Here is a 24428-nt window from a genome sequence, read left to right as displayed (position 1 = left end):
CACCTGTCTCCCTGACTCTAACCCTGTCCCTTCCAATCCAATCACCACACTGGCACCAGTCTTTCTAAACTGTAATTCCCATCACAACACATCATCCCACCTTCCTCACTGCCCTTCAGGGACCCTGGAGCCAAAGGATAAAGGCCCGAACTCTGTCGCAGGACAAGCAGGGCCCTTCATGACCAGATCCACCCAGCTTCACCCTCCACACCAGCTTCACTAGGAACTGCTCCCAGCTCCCAGAAGGGACAGAGCTCTCTCCTCCTCCTGCTCCTTCAAGCACGCAGCTCCTTCTGCTTGGAAGGCTCGTCCCTCTTTCTTCAATTAGTCCCTCCCTACTCAGCTCACCAACCCCTTCTCCCAAGAGGCCTTTGCTGACCTTCTTAGAGCTAAGTGTCTAATACTCTCCTAGAACACCCCTATCCTACTACGTGGTAAAAGCTATTTGTCCACGTCCACGAGACTCGAAAGTCCTGGAGTTCGGGGCATTATGTCACCCACCCTCCATGTCTCCAGGATCCAATCCACCTGGAACCTTATCCCAAGCCAGGATGTCAATGAGGAAAAGCAGTAAACAGATGCAGCACTGTTATGTGCCAAGTACTCTTTTGAGCACAATGAAAAGATGATGCTCACAGTAACATGCTGAAGTTATGGCCACCCTTCTATTGTTGAGGAATCGAGGCCCAGTGGAGGTAAACGAAGTCACAGCACCCACAGCCCTGAGCTACGAAGTGCTAAAGCCAGAAGTGAAACTCACACAGCCATGTGGCTCCAGAACACACACTCTCAGCCTCTCCATCAGACTGCTTACACTGCTCAAAAGCTTGTCTTAGCTCAAGCAAAATTAAATTAGGCCCAGCCTGCTGATAAACCAGGTGCTGTTGTAGCATATTATATACAAATGTTCACAAACTTCGGTTCCCAGGATGAATAGATGACTTTAAAAAGAGTATCAAGAAAGGTACATTTGGATATATAAACTACAATCCAACTTGGCTATTTGCCACGATAACTGAGTCTATGATTTTCCTTTTCTCCACGCCTCCTCGCCCTGATTTCTCACTTTTCTCTTACTCCATGATGACTAAGCAATAACCATTCAGAAAAGAAGGAGATCAGAGGTTCATTATTAAACATTTACTGAAACCCCACAATTCCCTAGGGCTGAGGCTTAGAACACAAAGTCCAGTCTTTTTCTTCTGAGGGGACATCATTCCTCTCATTAGGTTTTTCTTTTTAATTTTATTGAAGTATAGCTGATTCACAATGTTGTGTTAATTTCTGCTGTGTAGCAAAGTGACTCAGTTATATATATATATATATATATATATATATATATATATATATATTCGTTTTCATATTCTTTTCCGTTATGGTTTATCACAAAATATTGAATATAGTTCCATTCTTGTTCTTATTGAAGTCAGAACAGAGACAAGACTACAGTGAAGCAATGGCTTTGTAAAGACAATTTTCGCATGTTTCTAAGAAAGCAGTACTGTCCTGTTATTCAACTTACTTGGCTCCACAATTAGGGAAAGAGAGATTTTAAAACATCAGCTAATAAGATACTTATACAATGCCTAGCAATATAAAATGCTCTCTTACTCAAATTATATATACCTAGGGAAACAAAAAGAACCAGTGAAAATAACTAAGAATTTAAAGCAAACACCAAGTAACTCCCAGAAGAATCAGACAATGCCTGACATCCAACTGACTCATCTTCCCACTCTGCCTCCACCTTCAGACCCATTTTATTTTTATATTAAAAAAGGAAGCATCCGGGGCTTCCCTGGTGGCACAGTGGTTGAGAGTCCGCCTGCCGATGCAGGGGACGTGGGTTGGTGCCCCGGTCCGGGAGGATCCCACATGCCGCAGAGCGGCTGGGCCCATGAGCCATGGCCACTGGGCCTGCGCGTCCAGAGCCTGTGCTCTGCAATGGGCGAGGCCACAACAGTGAGAGGCCCGCGTACCGCAAAAAAAAAAAAAAAAAAAGAAGCATCCAGGTTTTTAAGATCAGGCCATGGACCACAGAATTCTAAAACTCTCCAGCCATACTCAATTTTTTACTCTTGAGAACAGATAATAACACAACTCAAAAGCAATCAACAATCATATCTAAACCATGTGAATTTTTTTATTGGTGAAATTTAATTTGTCATCGGTGGAAAAAGTCAAGTCTAGTTCACACTTTATTAAATAAATGGGAGGCTAATCTGTTTCACAGAGACCAAAAAACAAAAAGCATCAAACATAAGGATGGAAAAGGTGCCAACAATGAATGACTTTTCTGACCTCCCTTCTTTAAAATTCCCAAGAGCTCAATGGAACCCCACTTGAAAGTGTATGTTCAGGTTGAATAGATAATTTTTGTCCTTGTGAACTCGGGACAAAGGATGATGCTCAAAAATGTTTAACCTTCTTGGAACGCAGGAGGAAAGGCTGATAGTGAATTGTCACAACTGATTATAATCACGGTTTAAGGGAAAGGTTACTCTGACAGCTAAAAAAAAAGGGGAGCTCACTTTCAACAGTTATGCTGCCTATTTAAAAAGAATTATTTTTCTGCAGTAGCAAGTTGTAAAAATTAGTAGCATGAAAGCACACATCCTGTAAGAACTCCATTGCTTCTTAAAGATCCACGCTTAGCTGTCCAGTAGAGCAAAAGTAAACAGAGGTGTGGGGTTTTTTTTGTTTTGGGGGGGTTTTTTGCATTTGGCAAAGCAGCTAAAAATTATAATCCATTCTCAATTATCCACGCCCATTTCTAATAGGGCTAAATAAAATTCACAGAGTTAATGAGAGTTTCAAGCTGTCTTAAGTAAGCTTTGAACAGAACTGGAAATGTGATCAGCTCATGGCCTTATTTAGCAACAAAGAAGTACAAGTATGAGCAGCAAAATGAAAGCAATAATCTACCTCCGGAAAACCATCTCCTGAGCAGAGTCACATAATGGAACGTGATGTCAATACTAAAGATTAACTCAAATCGATTAGGCGACTCAATTGCTCACATTTCAGCCCTCATCAAAATTTCATAAGCTCTGTGAGAAGACATAAGTGCAATCTGCTGTAGTAAAGTAATACTGGAATGGAAGAATTCCACTTACTATGAAAAGACTGTAAGACTAGGTATCATTTGAGTTTCAGCAAGACAAAGTCATGCCATGTGATGCCATGTTGCCTTCAGGTTAGTTTTGTTTCAATAATGATTGTTCTCATATTAATAAATCTACAAAGAACCAAAATAGCAATCTCAGGGAAAAATCAGCTTTTAGATATTACAATGGAAGAATATGCCTATATAATTGCCCTATCTGTTTTAGAGTAGTTGTTTAAATTTTAAATAATAAGCACATTTTCCCACCATTCACGAACATGGTTTTATAAAATGTTCCAAGTGAAAAGCCAACAAATTAGCAAATAGTCCTTCGTTAAGAGAAAAAAGAAGTAAAAAGCATCAAAAGATAGCCATGGGAATATTGCCCCCTTCTGTCTTTCTAAAAACCTTCTCATAGTAAATATCTGAATATGAAAAAGAAAATGTACATATTCTTTGCTGTACACCAGAAACTACCACAACATTGTAAACCAACTATACTTTAAATTTTCTAAGTAAATATCTGAAATCTGGAAATGATATTTACAAAAATTTAGGCTCACTCTATGGAAAACAAAAGCCAGAGGAGGGACTTGATGAAGCAAAGTGATGATGAGGTAAATTTTAAATGAAGATGTGCTTCTTTTTTTTAAAGGTCTTAAACCTTTCATTATAAAAAAAATTCAAGTTTATACAACAATAGAAAAATTTTTAAAACTACCATTTACACACACCCAGCTTCAACAATTACCATCTCCTGGTCAGTGTTGTTTGAATGAGACCCCAACCCACATTTCTCTCCGTCGCCCCTCACTGGATTATTTTGAAGCAAACTCCAGGGATCTTATTATTTCATTGCTAAATACTGTAGTACATATCTCTAAAAGATAATGACTTTTTAACAAAATCACAAAACCATCACCAATGTAAACATTAATATAAATTTCTTAATACCATCAAATATCCAATCAGTCCCCAATTTTCTCAAGAATTCTTTTTACATTTGGTTTGCTCATTGAAACAAGGCTTACACATTACATTTGGTTGGTAGGTCCCTTCAATCTCTTTTAATCTATAGATTACTCCTCCTGCTTTTTATTTCTTACAATTTATTCGTCAAAGAAATTGGGGTGTTTGCCCCGAAGTTCCCCAGAGTCTGCATTTTGCTAACTCTGTCTTCAGTATATCACCTAACACATAGCTCCACCCTATGTTCTGTGTAACTCTGTAATTAGTACTAGCAGTTTGATACTAAGTGTTACCAGTCCTTTCATCAGCAGGCACCTGATGTCTCTCCTGCAGTGTCAGGGTCACTGACGATCACCATCACCGTCTAAGAGGTCATTATTCACTTGGATTTGCAAAGTGGTGACATCGAATTCCGTCACTCCTTCCCTCCACAACACCATCTGATTACCATGTAGAATAAACTCTTACAGCAAAGACATGACAATGCTTGATTCTTTCTCTTTATTATTTTCCAGAAAAGTGAGTTAGTTCACTTAGCATTCTCCAAAGGTCAACAATGAGGGTTTGGTTTTTTTTGAAATGTCATACATACATCACGGATTTTAAATATACTGATGTGATATTCAATCCACTGTGATCATTATTCTTATTGACTAGGCAGTAGGAGCCTCTCCAAGTTTAACTCCTGGCTCCTCTGACAAGACCACAGTCATCTTTGATGCTTCCTTGTCTTCTGGTTTGACAAGATGTGCCTGGCTTTATGAAGTCTTGAAACAGGTACTATTACTTTACATGTATCTTAATGTAATATTAATAAACCACATATTACATACTCTCCTATGGTTCCAAACCTGGTAGCCAGTGTGTATATTAAAGGAGACTAACTAAAGAGGTCAGTTTATTGACCATTAAATGTAGAATGGGATCCTGGATGGAAAAAACAAAGGCCAATACTGGAACAACTGGAAAATTTGAACACGGGTACACGTTAGACAATAGTATTGAATCAATGTTAAATTTCCTGAATTTGATAACTGAAATGTAACATATAAGAGAAAGTCCTTGTTCTTAGGTGATACATATTTTAAGTATTTAGGGATGAAGAGTTATAATGTGTGCAACTTCCTCAAACTGTTCCCAAAAATGTGTGTGTGTGTGTTTATATGTACAGAGAAATCAAATGGCAAAATGCTTACTGATGATCTAGAGGAAGATTATAGTGTTCATAGTTATTACTCTTGAACTTGTAAGTTTGAAATTTCGAAAAATAAAGAGTTGTCGATAAAAGGCAAAAAAAAAAAAGATGTGTCGGGCTCATCCTCCCTTTCTCATTCTAGACCTGGAATCAGCCATTTCTCCAAGGAGCCTGTGATGGCTGCTGGGTGCCCGGCCGCCCATCCCTCCATCCCTCTATCCAGCTGTTGACCCTAATTGCTCACAGCTGCCTCTTCTTCACAGCACTCCCCTGGGCTACCCCAAGCTTCCTCACACCCTCCCTCTCCAGGAGCCCAGAGCCTGTGACTAACTCAGGTGGGGACAAAAGGCTGGCTTCCAGTTGAGATGAACTCTGTGCATTGGTTCCCTGGAGCCAGTGCAGGACCAGGCAGAGCCGGCCCCTGCCAAGCCAGCATCTGACTTCGCCCCCACCCGCCCTGCTTCCCCTGTTCCTCTCCTGACCCTCCCCCTCAATACATCACTTACGCCGCAGCACCCCTCTCAGGCTGTGCCTAAGGAACCTGACCCAAGACACAGCCTGGGTTTGTTTCCATAAGAAAGAGAATCCCCTAGCAGTCCAGTGGTTAGGACTCCGCGCTTCCACAGCAGGGGGCGCAGTTTCGATCCCTGGTTGGGGAACTAAAATCCCGCATGCCACGTGGTGCAGCCAAAAAAAAGAAAAAAAGAAAAAAAAATCTTAAAAATAAATAAATAAAATCTACCAATAAAAAAAAAAAAAGGAAATGACACAGGGAATTATAGTCATTATCCTATAATAACCTACAATGGAGTATAATCTGCAAAAATACTGAATCACTATGCAATACACCTGAAACTCACATAATACTGTAAATCAACTATACTTCAATTTTAAAAATGAATTAATTTTGAAAAAGGAATGACATTAGGATACCGTAATACTGTATGGGCATTTCTACTGGGTTGGTCACTGTTTCTAGTCCTGTTCAGTGGGCAGAGCCAGGAAATTTTTTTTTTAATGAAAAAACCTCACTGTGTGTTCAAACTAATATTTCCAATTCAATTAGGGATTTACTTAACTTTCCTGATTTCACACCTGCATCTCTTCTCTCTCCCAACTGAAAATCCTGGCTCTGAACACCATCAACATATCTACTTTATTTCTGAAGTTTTTCTGACACGAGAACACAAACCGATCACAAAATAACACAATCTTTTGACTTAAAATGCAAGTTTACATTGTTTTAGATCAATCTTGCTTATTCCGGAGTATAATATTTTAACTCATGCAAATGTATTATACAATAGCCCTTAAAACCTCAACTAAGACTTTACATTCTAAAGAGTTTCTCTTTTCTAAGAATGATGATATCAACTGTCATTTCATGCATATGAAACAGCATGTCTTGCCATGTGACATTCAATCCACAGTCATGCCTGCACCAGGTACATAAGGACACGTCCTCCAATTAGCAAGTGAGTCCTTCCTTAGCATTTGCTACTTGTAATTACCTTGTGCTTCTCACACTCCATGAGCTTTTTATTTAAAATAAGCTAAATGTATCTTCTCTGATGTTCTTATCATTTGGGCCCTTATTCTGTGAACCTTTACCATGATTCTTCTGCCTCCTTGCCTGCAGCTGCTGTTTAAACTCAATTTCTTTTTAACTGCAGTAAAATACACAAAACATAAAATCTACCATCTTAACCTTTTTAAAGCATACAGTTCAGCACTATTAAGCACACTCACCTTGTTGAGCACCCAATCTCCAAACTCTTCCCCGCCGCCCTGAACTCTTTTATTATTTATTTATTTATTTATTGGCCATGCCATGCAGCTTGCGGGATCTTAGTTCCCCACCCAGGGACTGAACCCAGGGCCACGGCAGTGAAAGCAGGCCTAACCACTGGACCGCCAGGGAATTTCCCCCAAACTCTTTTAATCTTGCAAAACTAAAAGGTCATACTCATCAGCCAACTCCCCACTCCCTCCTCCCCCGCCCCTGGCAACCACCACATTCTGCTTTTGTAACAGAGCAGGACCCTATGGGGCCTTCCTGGGACAGGGCTTCCCCCCATATCCTCCACTTTAGCTCCTCTCTGAAGTACCTAGATAATAGTATTTCATGCAAATTTCCTGAGTGGTTTTGCAGATGTGAAACCCCACCACCACTACCAAATGGAAGAACTACTTGATGACCATGAGCACATAGTCCCAGGCCTCCTGGAGCCTAAGGACTGATAATGTGAACCCCTGTGACACCACCCTGTTGCCTCACCATCAGCCAATCAGAGAACTGTGCACAAGCTGATCACATACCCTGAGACCCCTCCTCTCCTGGCCCTTAAAAATGCTTTGCCAAAACCCTTCGGGGAGCTCAAGGCTTTTCTGGGCAAGCCACCTCATCTCCTTGTACGGCCTTGCAATAAACCTTTCTCTGCTCCAAAGTCCGATGTTTCGGTTTGTTTGGCCTCACTGTGCGTCGGGCACAGGAACTTGCGCTAACAACTTCTGTCTCCACGACTTTGCTGCTCGAGGAACCTCACAGAGTATTTGTCCTTTTGTGACTATCTTATTTCACTCAGCATAATATCTTCAAGATCCATCCATGCTGCAGCACGTGTCATGATTTCCTTCCTCATTAAGGCTGAATAATATTCCATCGTATGGATACATCACATTTTGTTTACAATTAATCCATCAGTGCACCTTTTGGGGTGCTTCTACCTTTTGGCTAATACAAATAATGCTACTACGAACATGGGTGTACAAACATCTCTTTCCCAGACCCTGCTTTCAATCCTTTTGGGTATATATCCAGAAGTAGAAATGCTGGACCTTACAATTTCTATTTTTAATTTGTGAGGAAGTGCCATACTGTTTTCCAGAGCAGCTGCACCATTCCACATTCCCAGGAACAGTACACAAGAGTATTTAAATCTCATCTTAGCATTAATTTAGGTATCTGATCTTCATCCACCATACAGATGCTGAGCTGCACGTAGTGGGGGGTCAGTGCTGACAGGTCAAGGATATTCCCCAGCATCAGAGTTAATTAGCTACTTTACCATGTGATAACGGAGCAGAAAGTGTGGAGGCTGCGGCATGGACTTGGTAGTATTAGACCAAAGTGGACCTGCCAATATATTGGTACCCTGGGGTGGCGGTACAGATGATGCAGGCTGTGAGCACGCTCTCAAAGATATATAGCTACTCCTCAGGAATGAGTCAGGATGAAAACATGCATAATTCCTCCAGTCTACTGGAATCTGTATTCTTGTCCCTGAAATTTCTCACCCAATCCCCAAGTGCTCTTGGAGCTGAAGCTCTTCCTAACAGACGGCAGGGACAAGGGACAGCTGCTTCCATCTAGTCTGATGACCTGGGCCAGTCCTTACTCTCTGAAACACTTTTGTCAGATTGGGTTAACAATATAAGCCCCACTCAAGGTACAAATTGCTTGTGCAGATTAAATGAGATCATGAATATGAACACACTTTTCAAAATATGAAGTGTGAAAAAAATGCACAACCTAAAAGTTGAGAGTTATGTTATATTCAGCAGACAAAACTGAGGACTTAATCCAGTGACACAGCCTCTCAGCTAGCTCTGAGGGACGGCTCCAAAGAGGCAAGGGGGGAGCCAGGATATACAGGAGTTTTTGCAACAAAGACCAGGTAGTCAGAACATCAAAAGATTACTGTTAATAAAGAAAACCAGACATCTCAAGTTAAGGAATTTAGCACTTTTCTATGTATGGGAAGAGCCTATGTCTAGGCTAATTGAAATCTTCCTTTGATATGTACCTCAGCTATCTGGGGCCAGTATCCTGTGCTTTCTCATCCTGAGTCCCTTTGGTGGGGTGCACAATGAGGGGAGACTGCAGTGACTGACTGCTAGATGGCGGGCATTCTTTGTTTCCATCCTGAGTTCCCCCAGGGCTCACCGTCAGGTGGCTGTAATGTGATGGCTTGATGGCTGCAACATCTTTTGCTTACTAATATGGCAGGCGGCATTTTTCATTCACAAGTGTTACTGCAAAGCAGTAGTTTTCCTGAAACATCACTGTCGTTTCCAGAACTGACCACTTTTCTCCCAAGGCACAAACTAAATTCTGTTTGGATATGTTTGATTGTTCAGTTTCCACAGTTTGATTTTTTTGAACCATACTCATCACCTCACAATTGAGAGAAAAAAAAAAAAAAGAGGCACTATTGAGAGAAATCAGATGGATTCTTGCCACTCACCAGGAGGGGGCTGAGAGGAGCACAACAGTGATATTTGGAAAAACTGAGAATTAGGTCTAGGAGAAAAGGTCCAGAGAGATGGAACCATGAGCCCAGAAAAGAAGCAGCTCTTTGATTCTCAAGTACAATGAACTGGCTACGAATACAAGCCATCAGACAAGGGGAGACCTCATCATTGAAAGCACTGGACGAAGAGAAGTGAGACAAGCTCTAGATCTTTCACAGTACCTCTTCACAGATGGTACAATAGGAAATGGTTTTAAGTTGTAACCCACAGGATTTAGGCAAAGGTCTAGGAGTCACCCCAGGCAAACACGGCTGTTAAACATCAAACAGAATTCCAAGGGACGAGCTAACTGTGTCCTTTAAAATAAAGAAATTTATACCCATCTTCCCAGAACAATTTAACATTCTGGTTAGGTTAGAAATAAAGTAAAGACTGTTCTGGTAAAGTAATAAACTAGACCATCTCTAAAGGAGCTATCTTTTCAGCTCTTTTATCCATCCTGTCCATGGAAACTTTGAAGGCACAAGTGGCTATCTAAAAATTTTCCGGGGAAAAAAAAAAAAAAAGACTAAAGCACGCCTGGAGCCCATGCTCCGCAGCAGGAGAGGTCACTGTGGTGAGGGGCCCGCAGGCCGTGGCAAGGGGTGGCCCCCGCTCGCCACAGCTAGAGGGAGCCCATGTGCAGCAATGAAGACCCAATGCAGCCAAAAATAAAAAGATAAAAAAATAATTAACTAATTAAATTTTTAATTTTTTAAATTAAATTTTAATTTTTAATTAAATTAATTAATTAAATTTCTGTAAGTTGTATTTGCTTGGAGCTTAAAGAATTTAAGGTTTTCAAGACAGCAGGTGGTGCTGAGTATAAGAAAGACAAAAAGAATGGCAACAGGCCTTGCTTCAGTCAAATGCTGGCTTCGAAAAGAATCATCAGTTAGAAGAATGTGTTTATTTTTCTCCAAGCAGAGTACATGAACCCCTTCACCAAGTTCATTTTGGTTTCATGAGTTGTTTGAGAAACTAAACTCTATCTACATTAGCACCATTCATTTAATATAGACCACGTACCCTGCATGATCCTGTGCACCAATTATTCTTATACCTACTGATAGCAATTTTATAATAAATGAAACCTTTGGTAAGGTCCTGTAAGGGAGGTGTAGCAATGAGCACAGATTCAGTAAGCTGAATAGACATTGCTCCACAAAATCCTTCCGAAGCAGTTAGCAAAAGAAATTTGACTTTATTCATTCAGTTCATTCTCTAGAACTCCAAAGGGAAAAGGAAACAAACATTTCCTTTAGGAGCTTTGTATTTGCCAATTAATTAACCCAAAGGAAGGTGTGAGCTGTAAGCAAGCCTTCCCCAAAAAGGGAAGTGTCCCGAGGTTATGCAAATAAAGCCGCGTGGGGCTACACACTGGAAAAGGAAAGGGAAAGGGAAGACCACTGAACAACCTAAGCAGGAAAGGGACGGAGAAACATCCTACATTTTCAACAAGATCAAGGATGTCTGGCTAGTCTTTTCTACACAGCAGCAGGCTCCCGACTACAAAGATGACCTGAAACCTGTTAATATTAATTTAAAACAAAGAAAAACTATGCAAAAGGGACTTCCATGGTGGTCCAGTGGGTAAGACTCCGCACTCCCAATGCAGGGGGCCTGGGTTTGATCCCTGGTCGGGGAACTAGATCCCACATGCCGCAACTAATGATCCCGCGTGCCACAGCAAAGATCTGGCACAGCCAAATTAATTAATTAATTAATTTTTAAAAAAAAATTGTGCAATGTTCCAAAGTATCTTGCTGCCTTACAATGACCTAAGCTGCAAAGAGAAAACCAGAAAATTTCCCCAAGACTCGAAAACAAAATCCAACAACAGAAGGAAAAGGAAGGTGAGGTCAAGGAAGTGGTCTAGTAGGAGAAAGGGCAAGGCTGGGGAGGAGTAATGCATTTGCATGGGAAATCCTTTCCTGCTGCTCTTTAAAGTTTCTACCTGTGATGCTGCCGTTTCTTGGCAGAAGACGAACATCCTTCAGTGAAAGTCAAGAGCCCTGGACCCACCTCTGCCTAAGGCACCTGTAATTTTTTTTCCTTTTTTCTTTCATTCTTTTTTTTTTTTTTTTGGTGTATTCAAGGGTGTGTTTTTCTGTGTCACTGAAAACAACAGATGTATTCAGCTGTGTGTACTTTTTTAAATTGTGTTTTCCCCTACCCCCACCCCCCTACCTCTGGCGACCACCAATCTGCTCTCTGCATCTGTCTTTCTGAAGGAAGGCATCAGAAGTTAAAGGGAACCTCCATCCTCTTCGTAACCTCTTGGCTCTGGAGGACCCCAACTGAGCCCTCAATGCCCTTCGCTATCAGTATTCACTTCCTGGGTTATCCCGATCAGTCTCCTGAATTTGATAATATCCGTGTACTGATAACCCCATGAAATCCAGACCCTAGGAAATCTAGTAGATATTTCAGACTTAACATATCCAAACTGGAAATTTGATTTCCACCCCTCAGGCCACACCAGCTTCTTCCCCAGTGTTCACCTTTCAGAAAGCAGGACCACCAATCGTCTGCGTTAAGCCTGCCTGTCCTCCAACCTGAGTCAGAAGTACCAGGCTTAAGACATGGAAACAACTTAAGTGTCCACTGACAGATAAATGGATAAAGAAGATGTGGTACATAGATGCAATGGAATATTAGCCATAAAAAAGAATGAAATAATGCCATTTGCAGCAACATGGATGGACCTAGAGATTATCATAAGTGATATAAGTCAGAGAAAGACAAATATATGATATCACTTCTATGTGGAATCTAAAATATGACACAAATGAACCTATCTACAGAACAGAAACAGACTCACAGACACAGAGAACAGACTTGTCGTTGCCAAGCGGGAGAGTGGTGGGAGAGGGAAGGATTGGGAGTTTGGGATTAGCAAATGCAAACTATTATATAAGGATGGATAAACAACAAGGTCCTAAGGTATAGCCCAGGGAACTATATGCAATATCCTGTGATAAGCCAGAGTGAAAAAGAATATGAAAAAGAATATATATATAAATGTGTGTAACTGAATCACTTTGCTGTACAGCAGAAATTAACACAACATTAAAACAACTACACTTCAATAAAATTTTTTTAAAAATGTATCAGGCTTGATAATCCAGTTACTTGGGGAAGGAGTCCCAGAGTGAAGGACAGAAGCTCATGGGCCTCGATTTTGCCAGCACAGGGAGAGGGCTACCGCTTGGCCGGTGCCTGGGGGCGCTGGCAGTTTTTAATCAGATAGTCCTTCACCTCTATGAGCTAGTGTCAGAGACTCTAAGTCCAGGAAATGCAGGCGATGGGGTTGAAATGTGCACAAAACTGGAATCAGTGAAACGTAACAGGGACAGAGTCAGGGTGCCTGGTTATTTTCAGGTGCTCTAAAGTTTTGATTTCCCCTTGTTGTTCTACACTAACAGGCTCAAGTGAGGGCACTAGGTAGAAGGACTCTTGCTGCCTCCCAGGTCCTCTGCCCCAGGAGGAGAGGCTGAACGAAAAGCATGGCAAGAGTGAGGTTTGGGGCTTATCTATGCTTTTCAGTACCATTTAAAAATAGGTTTTGGGCTTCCCTGATGGCGCAGTGGTTGAGAATCTGCCTGCCAATGCAGGGGACACGGGTTCGAGCCCTGGTCTGGGAAGATCCCATGTGCCGCGGAGCAACAAGGCCCGTGAGCCGCAACTACTGAGCCTGCGCGTCTGGAGCCTGTGCTCCGCAACAAGAGAGGACACAATAGTGAGAGGCCCGCACACTGTGATGAAGAGTGGCCCCCGCTTGCCACAACTAGAGAAAGCCCACGCACAGAAATGAAGACCCAACACAGCCAAAAATAAGTAAATTAATTAATTTAAAAAAATAAATTAAAAAAAATAAATAAAAATAGGTTTTGATTGATGCAAAAGTTAAAAAACTTCTCTGCAGCTAGGAAACCTGAGACTCAAACTGATGAAAGTACTTTAGGAGGGTTCCTTAGGATAAACCTCTAGGCCTAGAAACATGATCATTTGTATCTATTCCAACTGCTCCAGTCGGAACCCTTGGGTTTATATCTTCGTTCCATCATCCACCAGCTGTGTGACCTTGACAGGTTTCCTCCTCCAGAGAGTGAGCACCTGCCCCAGAGAACTGCTGGGAAGATGAAAGGGGAGAAAACAGGGAAGCACAGAGACACCTGCTGCCTGTGGGTGAGCGTGCAGTGATGTGAGCGTGCAGTGATGTGAGCGCTCCAGTGATGGTGGTGATGATGGTGATGTTTCAAGCTCTAGGATTCAGACCCAATAGCAATGTCAAAATACTAAAGAACCAAGGGAGATGTGGATCTAATGATCTCTTCTGCTCCAAGGTGGTAAAAATTCCTAAATGTTCCAGTGACATGTCTCAATATATAGGATAAGTCCCAAGACCTAAGAGAGAAAATCAGGATAAATGTTTGGCTTACTCACTCTTAGAAACATCTCATTTTTCAAAAGAGGGGGAAAGAAAACACATATATTACTAATTATGTTTATATCAGTGATCTCCGTTACTAGTTCTTATAGCCACGTTGGAGTATAAATGATGAATTCAGAAAAAGTAAATAGGTTGGAGCAGCCGGAGATGCTAAAGTATAATGCATTCCATGTGGCTCGGGGCCCGCTTCCTGGCTGAAAGTGCACTGTCACAGCTTCTGAGTCATCTCCTTCACTGCTACGTCCTGTGTCAGTCTTTTGACTCGTGGACCTGTTTCTTACTCAGACTGCTGCTAGAAATGCCTGGAGTGCTTCACATAAAGTCATTCAAATAATCCTGAGCCACCACAGCTCATTTATTTTTATTTCATCTCCAGGCCACCATCAGAGTTGACACTGACTCGTCCCCCCTCTCCCTCCCACTGTGTAAGCTGGAAAGGGCACAGGTTCCAGGCTCATGTGCTGGCCCTACTGGCTGCACCTAACCAAACCCAGAAGAGGACCCAAGGCCGGCACTCAAGTCCATCTACAGCATGAAAACAGGGAAATGTCAGCAGAGGCTGAGCAGGAATCACATGACATATGAAGCCAACAGCCTCCTGCTACCAACTCTGATGATTTCCAGTCTACAAAACAACGACCCTAGGAGAAGCACACAGATGGAGGAAGTGAGCTTTACCCGCCCCAAAGAAGCTCCTGGAATGTTTTTATTGCCCCTAGCAACAAGGCAGCCTCCACTGCTATTTCCAGTCCTCTAACCCTGCTCCCTTCCAAATGATCCTTCCAAAGAAGAGAGGGCAAAGGCCTTCCTCAGGTTCCCTACCAGCAGTGACCACCAGATGCCGGCAGAGAGCTACAGGCAATGTCCAAGTTCAGGTCCTAATCACTGGACACCCAGACCTCTGCAGTAGCTACTGACCAGGCCCTGTCCTGCTCCCCTCTGACCCACCCTACTCAGGTTTAATTCCTAAAATTCTGCTATGATGATGCTACTCATCTCTTCCAGTGTCTCCATGAAGCACAGAAAATGAAGTTTAAACATAGTGGTATTCCGGCCCCATCTCTTTTTCCAGCTTTATCTTGTACATTTCTTACAATCCCCCACAACCAGCCAAACAGTTCTCAGCACTTCTGCTTACTCTATTTCCCAGAGCTGACGTCTGCTGGTTCTCCAATTCCTACCCATAATTAAGCCCAACTCAATCCCGTCTCTTCTTTGACGTAGTTACCCCCTAACCACCTTATTTCGGGGGTAAAAGAAAAAACCTCTCCATTCTCTGAATTCCTAAAGTGCCTAACCTACACATCATGTATAAATATCATTCATTCATTTGTTCAATAAAATGCATCAGATGTCATATGCAGAAAATATGCTAGGCCAGATGATGATATGGACCCCAAGGAAGTCAAGGTCTGGGGGGGGAAGGAGAGAAAGGAATTATCATGTACTGAGTATTTATGCCAAGCAGGCCACCTAATTCCACTCGTCAGTTCATTCTCACCCCTCAGTGAGGTCGCCGTTGTTATTATCACTTCACAGTAAGAAAGCTGAGTCTCGAGGAGTTGAACAGCTTGGCAAAGATGACCACGAATGTTTTTTACTTGTCAGGGTCCCTGTCTGTCCCCTCAGACTCTGCCCATCCTTGGTGACTCTGCCCTGCCCCCTTCCTGACTCACTGGGTTCTGGCCGGGCTACACGCCTCGGCCACAGCTCCTGGGGAAGTCTGCTTCCTTGGCTCCAGCCCTCTGACCAGGACCCAGCAAGGCCCCTGCCGTCTGCCACCCCTGCAGGCGAGGGGTGGAAGGTAGGTAGGTAGTTCCACCTGAAGGCTGCTGGAGCATCTCAGCCCTGCCCATGCTTCTGGAAACAGTCTTTCCATTAAACTCTTATGGTGCCAGCTGTTTCCTGCCGGATATACAGAGCAGGAGTCGAACCCGTGTCCGTCTCACTACTGAGCCTGCCTTTTTCACTTGAGTAACTGCGCTGCTGGAGATCTGTACAAAGGACCGAGGACCAAAGCAGAACGCACCTCACTGTGATGCGAAGGATCAGAAAAGACTTTCCTGAACAAGCCGCCTGATCTCGAGTCAGTGTTCAGAGGTGAACTGGAATTCTCCAGGCAAACAGAGAACAAGGAGAGGTGCTCCAGGGCAGAGTCACCGGGCATGGGGACTATGTCTTATTACCAAGGCAGTTAGGTACAGTGCTCAGGAGGGAATAAGGGGGGGTGGAGGGTTCCTAAACTTTGATGATGATCACATACTTCTCCATCCACATGGGGAGATTAGAAGAAAGAATGACCTAGATTCTGAGCAGAACCAACGTGCCTGTTCCCTACCTTCAACAGAGCCCCGTCACAGAAGATAAACCCACCGATTCAGCATAATATATCCCTTAATGACCCTGGTCTCATCTACCAGCACCACCTCGAACTGCTGTCCCCCAAGCCTGCCACGCCGTCACGCCTCTGTGCTCTTGTACACGTTCTCCTCGTCAGAGACGCCTCCCTCCACTTCCCACCGGATCAACTCCTCCTCTTTCAGGACGCGCCTCAGGCGTCTGCTTCTCTGCAAGTATTTCTGGCCGTGCGCCATGTTCCCTAGTGCCGGGTGCACGGTCCACGGCAGCACTTCCCTAACACATGCTTGCACTCCGTTTACTCGTGTGTGTGTCTGTCCGTGGACTCAGCTGCGAGGTGCTGGGGCGCAGGAAGGCAGAAGGTTGCAGAGGAAGTGCTGGAGCCCTGGAGGCCACCGCCAAGACCCAAACCCTAGACTCTGCCCCCAAACAACTGGGTCAACTTAGGCAAGTTATTTACCTCTCTGGGCCTCACTTTCATCATTCAGAAGGTGAATAATTTCAGTTACACAAGTAAGCCCTCAATAACCGTTAGTTATTAATACATACCTGTGCACCTCTTATTTCCTGTATAAAAAAGCTTACGTTTGTTGAATGAATAAATTTTCCTACAATTTCCTGTTGCTCCACGTAGATACCAAATTCTACTTAGCCTTTGTTTTATTCAATCATGAAAGGAAGGCTCTCATCTCTAAGTATGTGCTTATTTTACCATTGGCTAAACAGGACCTTATCTGTAAAGGAATTCAGTTTCTTGCCATTGTCACTGGCCTGGCAGCAAACTCCACATGCGTCTGCTACACAGTTACCCCACAGAAGGGCAGGTCTGTTTTAATAATTTACAGAGACATATTATCACATCAAATCTTGCTGGCTCCCCTCAGCTGGCATGAGTCACGACAATCATGGGCTCTCCACAGCACAGGAGGGACCCATAGGGAAACTTTTTTTAATGCTGAAGCAATGCAAGATTACGGCAGTCATGAAATACTCCTTGAAAGTTTTTTAAATGTCAGTGTCTAAGCCCCAAATCCTTAACTGTCACAGCCCCGGCAACAAGTCCCCGTGTAAGAGCCCCAACCAAGACAGAAGGTCAGAGCACGTGGAACAGTGTGCTCAGGAGATGAGAAGGGGTGAAGACCAGGTGGGCACCAAGCTTCCCAGGTAACTGTTCAGGTAACTTCCCTGGTAACTGTCCAGGTAAGGCAGCTCGGCTGACAGAGACCCAGGGCACTTGCTGGAAGAGGACAGCAGTGCCGCCTTGGAGCAACATAAAAGCCACCCGGAGGGGCCAGCTCCCTCAGCATCACCCGGAGGACAGCTGCAGATGAGGGGGTCGGCCCCTCCCTCCACGCCTCCCCATCCCGATGCTGCTTTGTTTGTCACCCCCCAACCGCCAGCTCAGCTCTCACCACTGCAGGCTTCAGCTGGGTAACTCCATGGCCCCATCCCGGCTCTAGACCCCACTCTCATGTGGTCAGGATTCACCAGCTTTCAATCCCCCCGCCCACCGCTGACCAGCGCTTCCTGGGAAACCACATTCCTCGCTGGCACTCAACGTGAGTTCCCGACAACTTGCTGGGACAATAAGAAAATAACCGAATTACTTAAAGTCAATCTGATCATTTTTGAAGACTAAGAGAAGGACCACCCCATGTGACAACGTATTTAATATTCTTTGAAAAGACAATTCCCTTCTTACAGGTCTTCTGGTGGAAGCGCCTTGGACGGAGTGGTAGAATTCTGGCTGGACACGGCTGCTTTTCTTGATTCTTCGTTTCCTCACTGAGATCTCCTGCTCGCTCTGGTGGTGAACCTCCATGGCAGGCTTGGCTTCTTCCAGCCGGGCAGCTGCAGCTGCTGCGGCCCGTCTCCTAAGGTGCCGAGGACTGGCTCGGAATCCCTGGGGCAGGAAACACAAGCGAACAGATGCAGATTGGTCCTGAGTCAGTTGGGCAGTTCTCTGGGGCTAGTTGTACAGAGACGTCCAAAGACACGAGCTCTGTGAGCTCTTTGACCACCCAAAGTGAGCTCAAAGCGTAGCAAGGTTTGTGTGTCCTGCAAAGCATCTCGTGTTCCGAGACCCAGAGTTATTCTACCTTAAGAGATGTTTTAATCCAGAAATGCTAGTTTAAAAAAAAGTAGGCGGGCATACTGCTTTAGTTATGTGGATATAAGTCAAACTAAGTGTGGAGAAGGGGGGCTCCAGGTGGGCGTGAGGATAGTACAGGGAAAGGACCCAGCATTACCCCAGGGAAAAGGATGCTCTGCTTCCCTGGAAGTGGACTGTGCGGGGAGGAAGGCAGGAATGCAAGGCCTCATCATGAAACACCTTAAAGGGAGGGTCTAACACCAAATGGCGGCAGGACAGTGCAGCAAACGGTATGGGTTTGGGGGGTCAGCTGGGCTTGGGTCTAAATGCTGACCTGTTCATTATAGCTACACATTTATTAAACACTGATGATCTAATTTTTCCAGCCTAAGAAATGGATAACATTCTCCTCACAGGGTTTTTAGGTTTTAAATAACATAACAGACGTAAAAGCAAATGTAGGCAGATACTATGCTTAGACGTAAAATTCTAAGCACAGTATCTGGCAGATACCAGGTGCTCAATGAAATGTTAACTTTCCTTCTTTTTTACAGTATGGTGAGTATAAGGACAACTCGCTGGGCAAGGAAACAAGTTCAGCTGTGCATCTGGGAACGTGCACACGGTTTTGGAAAATACCAAAGAATTACATAAAATAACCTCTGTCCTGGAGTAGCTGACGATTTGCTTCAGAGCAGAAGTCTGCTGCAGAGTATACGAGCAGACTGGGATGGGCGATGCACGGTGAGGGGCAGAGGAGGGAGCGAGGTGCAGACAGACCCTACAGGAGGAATCAGTCGATGAAGCTGAGCTCAGTGGATCAGTGGAATGTGGAGAAGGGACAGAATTTATGTTCCAGGCAAGGGAACAACATAAGGCAAGAATGAAGAAGTAAAGTGATGGATGGATGGATGGATGGATGGATGGATGGATGGATGGATGGATGGATGGGTGGGTGGAATGTCTATGTAGCAGTAAGAAACACTGTTTGATGATGTGTACACCCACATGCAGGGGAGCTCACACAGGGACGAGGGAAGAGCCTTCAGTCTGATGATGGGGCCCTAGACACCAGGCTGAGGATGAAGGAGAAAAAGACAGAAGTTCCGGGTGAGCCGCAAAGTCAAAGGAGGGCGGAGGTCAAGAGAAATCAACAAGGGAGGAAATGCAAATGGATTTGGCAAAACTGAGGTCACAGTTTGGGCACTTTCTTCTTACCCCAAACACATGAGGCTGTTTCCACGTCTCCTCTGTGTGCAGGCCTGGGGGGAAGGCGTTCCTCAACCCCAAACAGGCCCAGAACATGCCCAGACTCCCAGGTAATCCCAGGGCTGTGCAGCAGGTGCCGTGAAAAGGATGGAGAAGGGGACACTGGGCCAATGGCTAAGCCGGGCTGCTTTTGAAATATGCAGGTTCCTGGATGTCTTCCCCCTACGCCCTCCCTCCCCACACACACTCCGCGCACACGTACACCACACTCTGATAGCTACTGAGGGGTTTAGTCACCACTAGGTGGCACTGATTTCCAGAAACATGTGCTCTGGTGGAATGAACTGAGTGTTCTGATGATACACTAGCTTCTGTCCCAGTGGGGTGAGCTAAGCATATTTCTTAAGTAAATATGCAGACTCTCCTTCTCTTATGCTCTTAGGAGTAACAAACAACCAAATTTTACTTAACTTCTATTATTACCAATAGTCCTCGTGGGCCTACAAATTCTAGAAACTCTTAGGAAAACTACATAAAACTCACTTAAAGTGACCTAAATAAATAAATAAATAAGTAAAGCATGTTGGTACAGTCATTCTGGAGAACAATAACCCAGTAAATCCACACCCCTGTATCTACTCTGGAGAAACTCTGGCAAGTAGGCCCAAGAAGATATTCAAGCATTGCTTACAATAAAAATTAGAAACTGTTTAAATCAGTCTTTCCTAAACTTCTGTCACTTTCATTCCACCTTCACATTTTTCTAAGATTTGACCACCATCATACACTCCTCTGTGATTTATCTTATATCCAAATATACGTGGACTATTTTAAAATAACTTCTTACAAGCACTACAGGGCAGTACACAGACAGCAAGCAACCACTGCTCTGCAGTATCCTGTAGGGCCTGGAGCACTCTGCCTCTTTCATAGACTGAGAAGTGACTCTGACTCGGCGTTTTGGGTCGGCTAATCTGTGCTCTGGCCCAACAACCTGGTCTGTGAAATATACAGGTCAGTCTAATATCCCTCTGGCAGCCTGGTCTACTCCGTCTGTTCGTGGTTTCACAGGCAGATTTAACAACATCTGTTACACTGTTTCATCAAACACACAGACGATATTATAAAAGGATGCACTTGCATTATTTTCTTATAAGGATTATGCCTATTCCCCGACCATTTTTTTATATTTGGACTGTAACCAGCAAGCCAAAGGTTTGCACAAATTTATCAACCCTACAGCTTTTGATACGACAGCTTTCACGCCTTCACCATTCCCACCTCCTGCTTTGGTTTTGCAAGATAAAGCCATCAGCACAGAGCGACAGTGAACTTTATGGGCAGTGGCTGTCCAGTAAGGCAAGGCTTATTCTGTTGAAACTGGTCTTGTTGATGGAATTCATCATCATTTTTTTTTTTTACCAAAATGAACCATAAAAAGAATATAAGTATGCTTGGCTTTTAAAAGACTCAGAATATGGAACCTACATTACGTTCACATTAAAATCAAGTTCAAAGTAGGGTAGAAATTGCATCTACTTACTCAAAACTAGAAGAAGGGCATTTCAGTGGATGCTGTGGGGTACCACCCAAACTCCAGCTTCATGAGCCAGATGCTAAGACTGCTGGCAGCTCCTGGCTTTTAGCTGAACCCCTATGTGGGAATTACCCTCAGCCTGAGCACGAGCTGCCTGGCCACTGTCACCCCCTCTTCCAGGGCAAACGCTGGTCAGAGTCGTTCGTTGCCTCAGTTACAAAGAACTCTGAAGAGCCCTCAGCTGTAGAACACTGTGGGATCAGTTGAGGCCTCTGCTGCATAAGCATCAGCATCTCAATTCAACTTCCTCCTCTGCGGGATCCTGCTTCCCTGTTCCCTTTAAGTTTTCTTCCTGAGGGCACCCTCCCCTCCCTGTAAATCTCCTACACATAATTTTCATCTCAAAGTCTGTTTACCTGGGAAACTGACCTGCAACAAACATGAAGTCTGATTTCCTAAGCAGCGCCATCAATAACTGATGCGCCATATTTAACATCCATGACAGCAAAGAATCGGCAGTAAAGAGATACTGGGGACAGCAAATCCATCAGTACGAAAAATGACAGCAACAGCAAAACACTGGGCAGTCTGTACATCAAACACAGGTAGCATCAGGATAGAGAAGGAGCAGGCATCTGGGAAGTGAGGTGGGGGGTAGATGGAGGTCTAGAGCAAGGCTAAGGAGGGCAAAACAGGAGAGTCATTGCCATCTGCTCTCCTACAGCCGGAGCTCCCGGGAGCAGACAGTCATGTGCAGTGGCAGTCTCTATAAATAGCAAAGCAACCAGCAAATCATAACCCAGCCTTTGTAATTACACACTGAGGGAGTCTCACAGATGATTCTTTAGATATGAGCACGGTCAGCTTGCAGGCAGCCTTTTCTGAGCAACCCACTCACAGACAGTAACCAGCCACTGTGTCTACTAAATAGTCAGTTTAAAATAGGAATATGCCAGAGACACCGTCCTTTTCAAGATAAAAAGCTAGATAGTATAAAACAGGAAGCGTGTTTTGTGGAGTGTTTACAACTTCCCAGTTGCTAAGATGCCAAACATCACTCAAACAGCAAGATGACTGAAGTGGTAAACAGTCACACAAAGCAGAGGTCATAAACATCAGTCCTAAGAAAGAAGGCAGCCCAGAGGCAGCCCAAAGGAACAACAAAAAGGGCACGGGGAGGAAAGGCAGAGGAGAACGTGACACCGTGTGCTCACTGAGTGTACAGGAGAAAACGAAGACGTGAAAGGAAAGAAGGAGAATAGGAAAGGGAGGAAAAATCCAACTTGTGCTCATTTGCAACAAGTCACAGCAAAGTCCTAGCAAGTGGTCACTCAGTCTTTTCAAGGGCATCTGTAAGCATCTTCAATACCTGTTACAAAATCAGAGTCTTTACTATGAGACTAAAGTCCATTTAACAGACAGCGCAGCAGAAACCACTCAAGACACAGGCGAGGGCAGCAGACTACGTATGACCAAGACAAAATAAAAGACCTAAATGTGTATGCAAATTGAATAACTAACACTCTACACAAAGAAAGAACGGTGGTTAAATTAACCTTACAAGTACAGTTATATCCACAGCGTCCCCAACAAGTTATTCTCAATTAACAGCTCAGTCTTAAGGTCCAACTTAATCCCAGTATGATATTGTTTCATGAGAAATTCCTAAATTGAGGCTGATATGACTCAGGACAACTCAGGCACGAGACAGATGGTGTAGCAACCAGGCCTGCCAAGGGTCACGAGTCTATACAGGCAAAGATCCTGTGGGTGGGCACAGCCGTGGGAGGCTCCAGTCGGGTGTGCAGGAGTATTAGGGCACCGGCTGATTAGCTCAGGCAGAGCGGGGCCTGGGTGGCCCTAAGGGGTAGAAGCCCCAAGACCCCTGGGTATCCTCTCTGTTGCTCACCTCCTTCCCACTCTGAGCTCCTGAACTTCCCCCAGGGTCTAGCAACTAAAAGGCATCAGCCCTTCGGTCGGCACCTGTTCTGACTGATCAGTGCCCACTGCTCAGGACAGGATTTCAAGTCCCGAAGGTGAGCTACAGCATTAGCACAGGGAAGTGCAGGAGGCATTTACTGAGCCCTGGGCCAGGAGTAGGGGATGGATGCTTGCCAAGCTCAGCACCAAGCCCCAGGCACATGCCTGGGAAGCAAGCCAGAGACTCGATGGGTACAAGCTTCCAGCACACACAGCGACGATGAGAAATGTCTCCGAAGTATCACCAGTCCCCACTGGGGATGCGCAGGGCGCTCCCAATCACACTCTGAAGGCTGAACATTTGCCCCCAAAGAAACTAACTGAATGTGTACTTGGTCTGTGTTCCAAGTCTTTAATGTTTTTCAGGCAGCACATTTACCCTCAAAGTCTGCTTACCCTGAAGACCGACTCATCAGAAAGAAGAAAATAATTGTTTTCACAACCTAATATCTTCTGATAACTGATACTAAGTAAAGAGAGAGAGAGAAGGAGCAGAGAGCTAAAAGGACCAAGAGCCAAACAAAAACAGCTAATCAGACACCGAGAAACGTCAGCTAGTCCAGTCTGGGGGTAGCTGCGGCATCACTTATGGTGCATTTCTGCTCTGTCTTTGACCTATATCACACGGACATCAGCAAAATCTCTGCATTAGAAGTCACCTTGTACTGACTGTTTTTCCTGAGATGATGTTATTGAATAGCAGCTAAAAGCTTTAAAGAGATTTGGTTACTCCCTCTTGCAGTTATTTGGGCAAGGGCTAGGGACTTTTTAACCTAGATCATATGATCCTGTTGACTTTCCCAGTAGACTGATTAAAGTGGTGTTTATTTTAATGTGGCTTTTTTTTTTAAACAGCATTTACCACAGTTTGACTCATTTAAAATGTATTTGTGGATATGAAGTCAGAAACAGGCTTCTTTTTCCTTTGTCCTTCATTGCTCCTACCTGTACATGGCACAAAGTCCATTCTCATTCAGTTTGGGGTTTGATTTTCTGTTTTAAAGATCTAGTTGTCCAAAAATTGCAGACAAGAACAAATTAGAAAGTTAAACCCTCCCAAATGAGTATACCACACTCTTTTCAAAGTATATAAATCAATGGATGTCCCTGTTTTGTACCTCGAAACACATCTCTCCAGAGTAATACCTGGGAAGTTAGTAAATAGCATCCTGATTTTTTTCCTATGCTTACACAGATATTTACAGACAAATAAACAATAGTTTTTCACAAAAA

General features: G+C 44.0%; 1 protein-coding gene across 10 annotated transcripts in view; it reads right to left on the bottom strand.

Annotated features, from left to right (window-relative positions):
* Window positions 1-24428, bottom strand: part of DST (dystonin) — a 488128-nt gene that overhangs the window by 427898 nt on the left and 35802 nt on the right. For all 10 annotated transcript variants that reach the window (XM_082637986.1, XM_082637996.1, XM_082637982.1 and 7 more), the window contains exon 3: window positions 18080-18280. In XM_082637986.1, the coding sequence (XP_082494112.1) occupies window positions 18080-18280 (201 nt within the window). The remainder of the gene's footprint in view (window positions 1-18079; window positions 18281-24428) is intronic.

The sequence above is a fragment of the Mesoplodon mirus genome (assembly GCF_964341445.2).
Source record: "Mesoplodon mirus genome assembly, chromosome: 12".
NCBI classification, from domain to species: domain Eukaryota; kingdom Metazoa; phylum Chordata; class Mammalia; order Artiodactyla; family Ziphiidae; genus Mesoplodon; species Mesoplodon mirus.
This window is presented reverse-complemented; position numbering and strand designations above follow the sequence as displayed.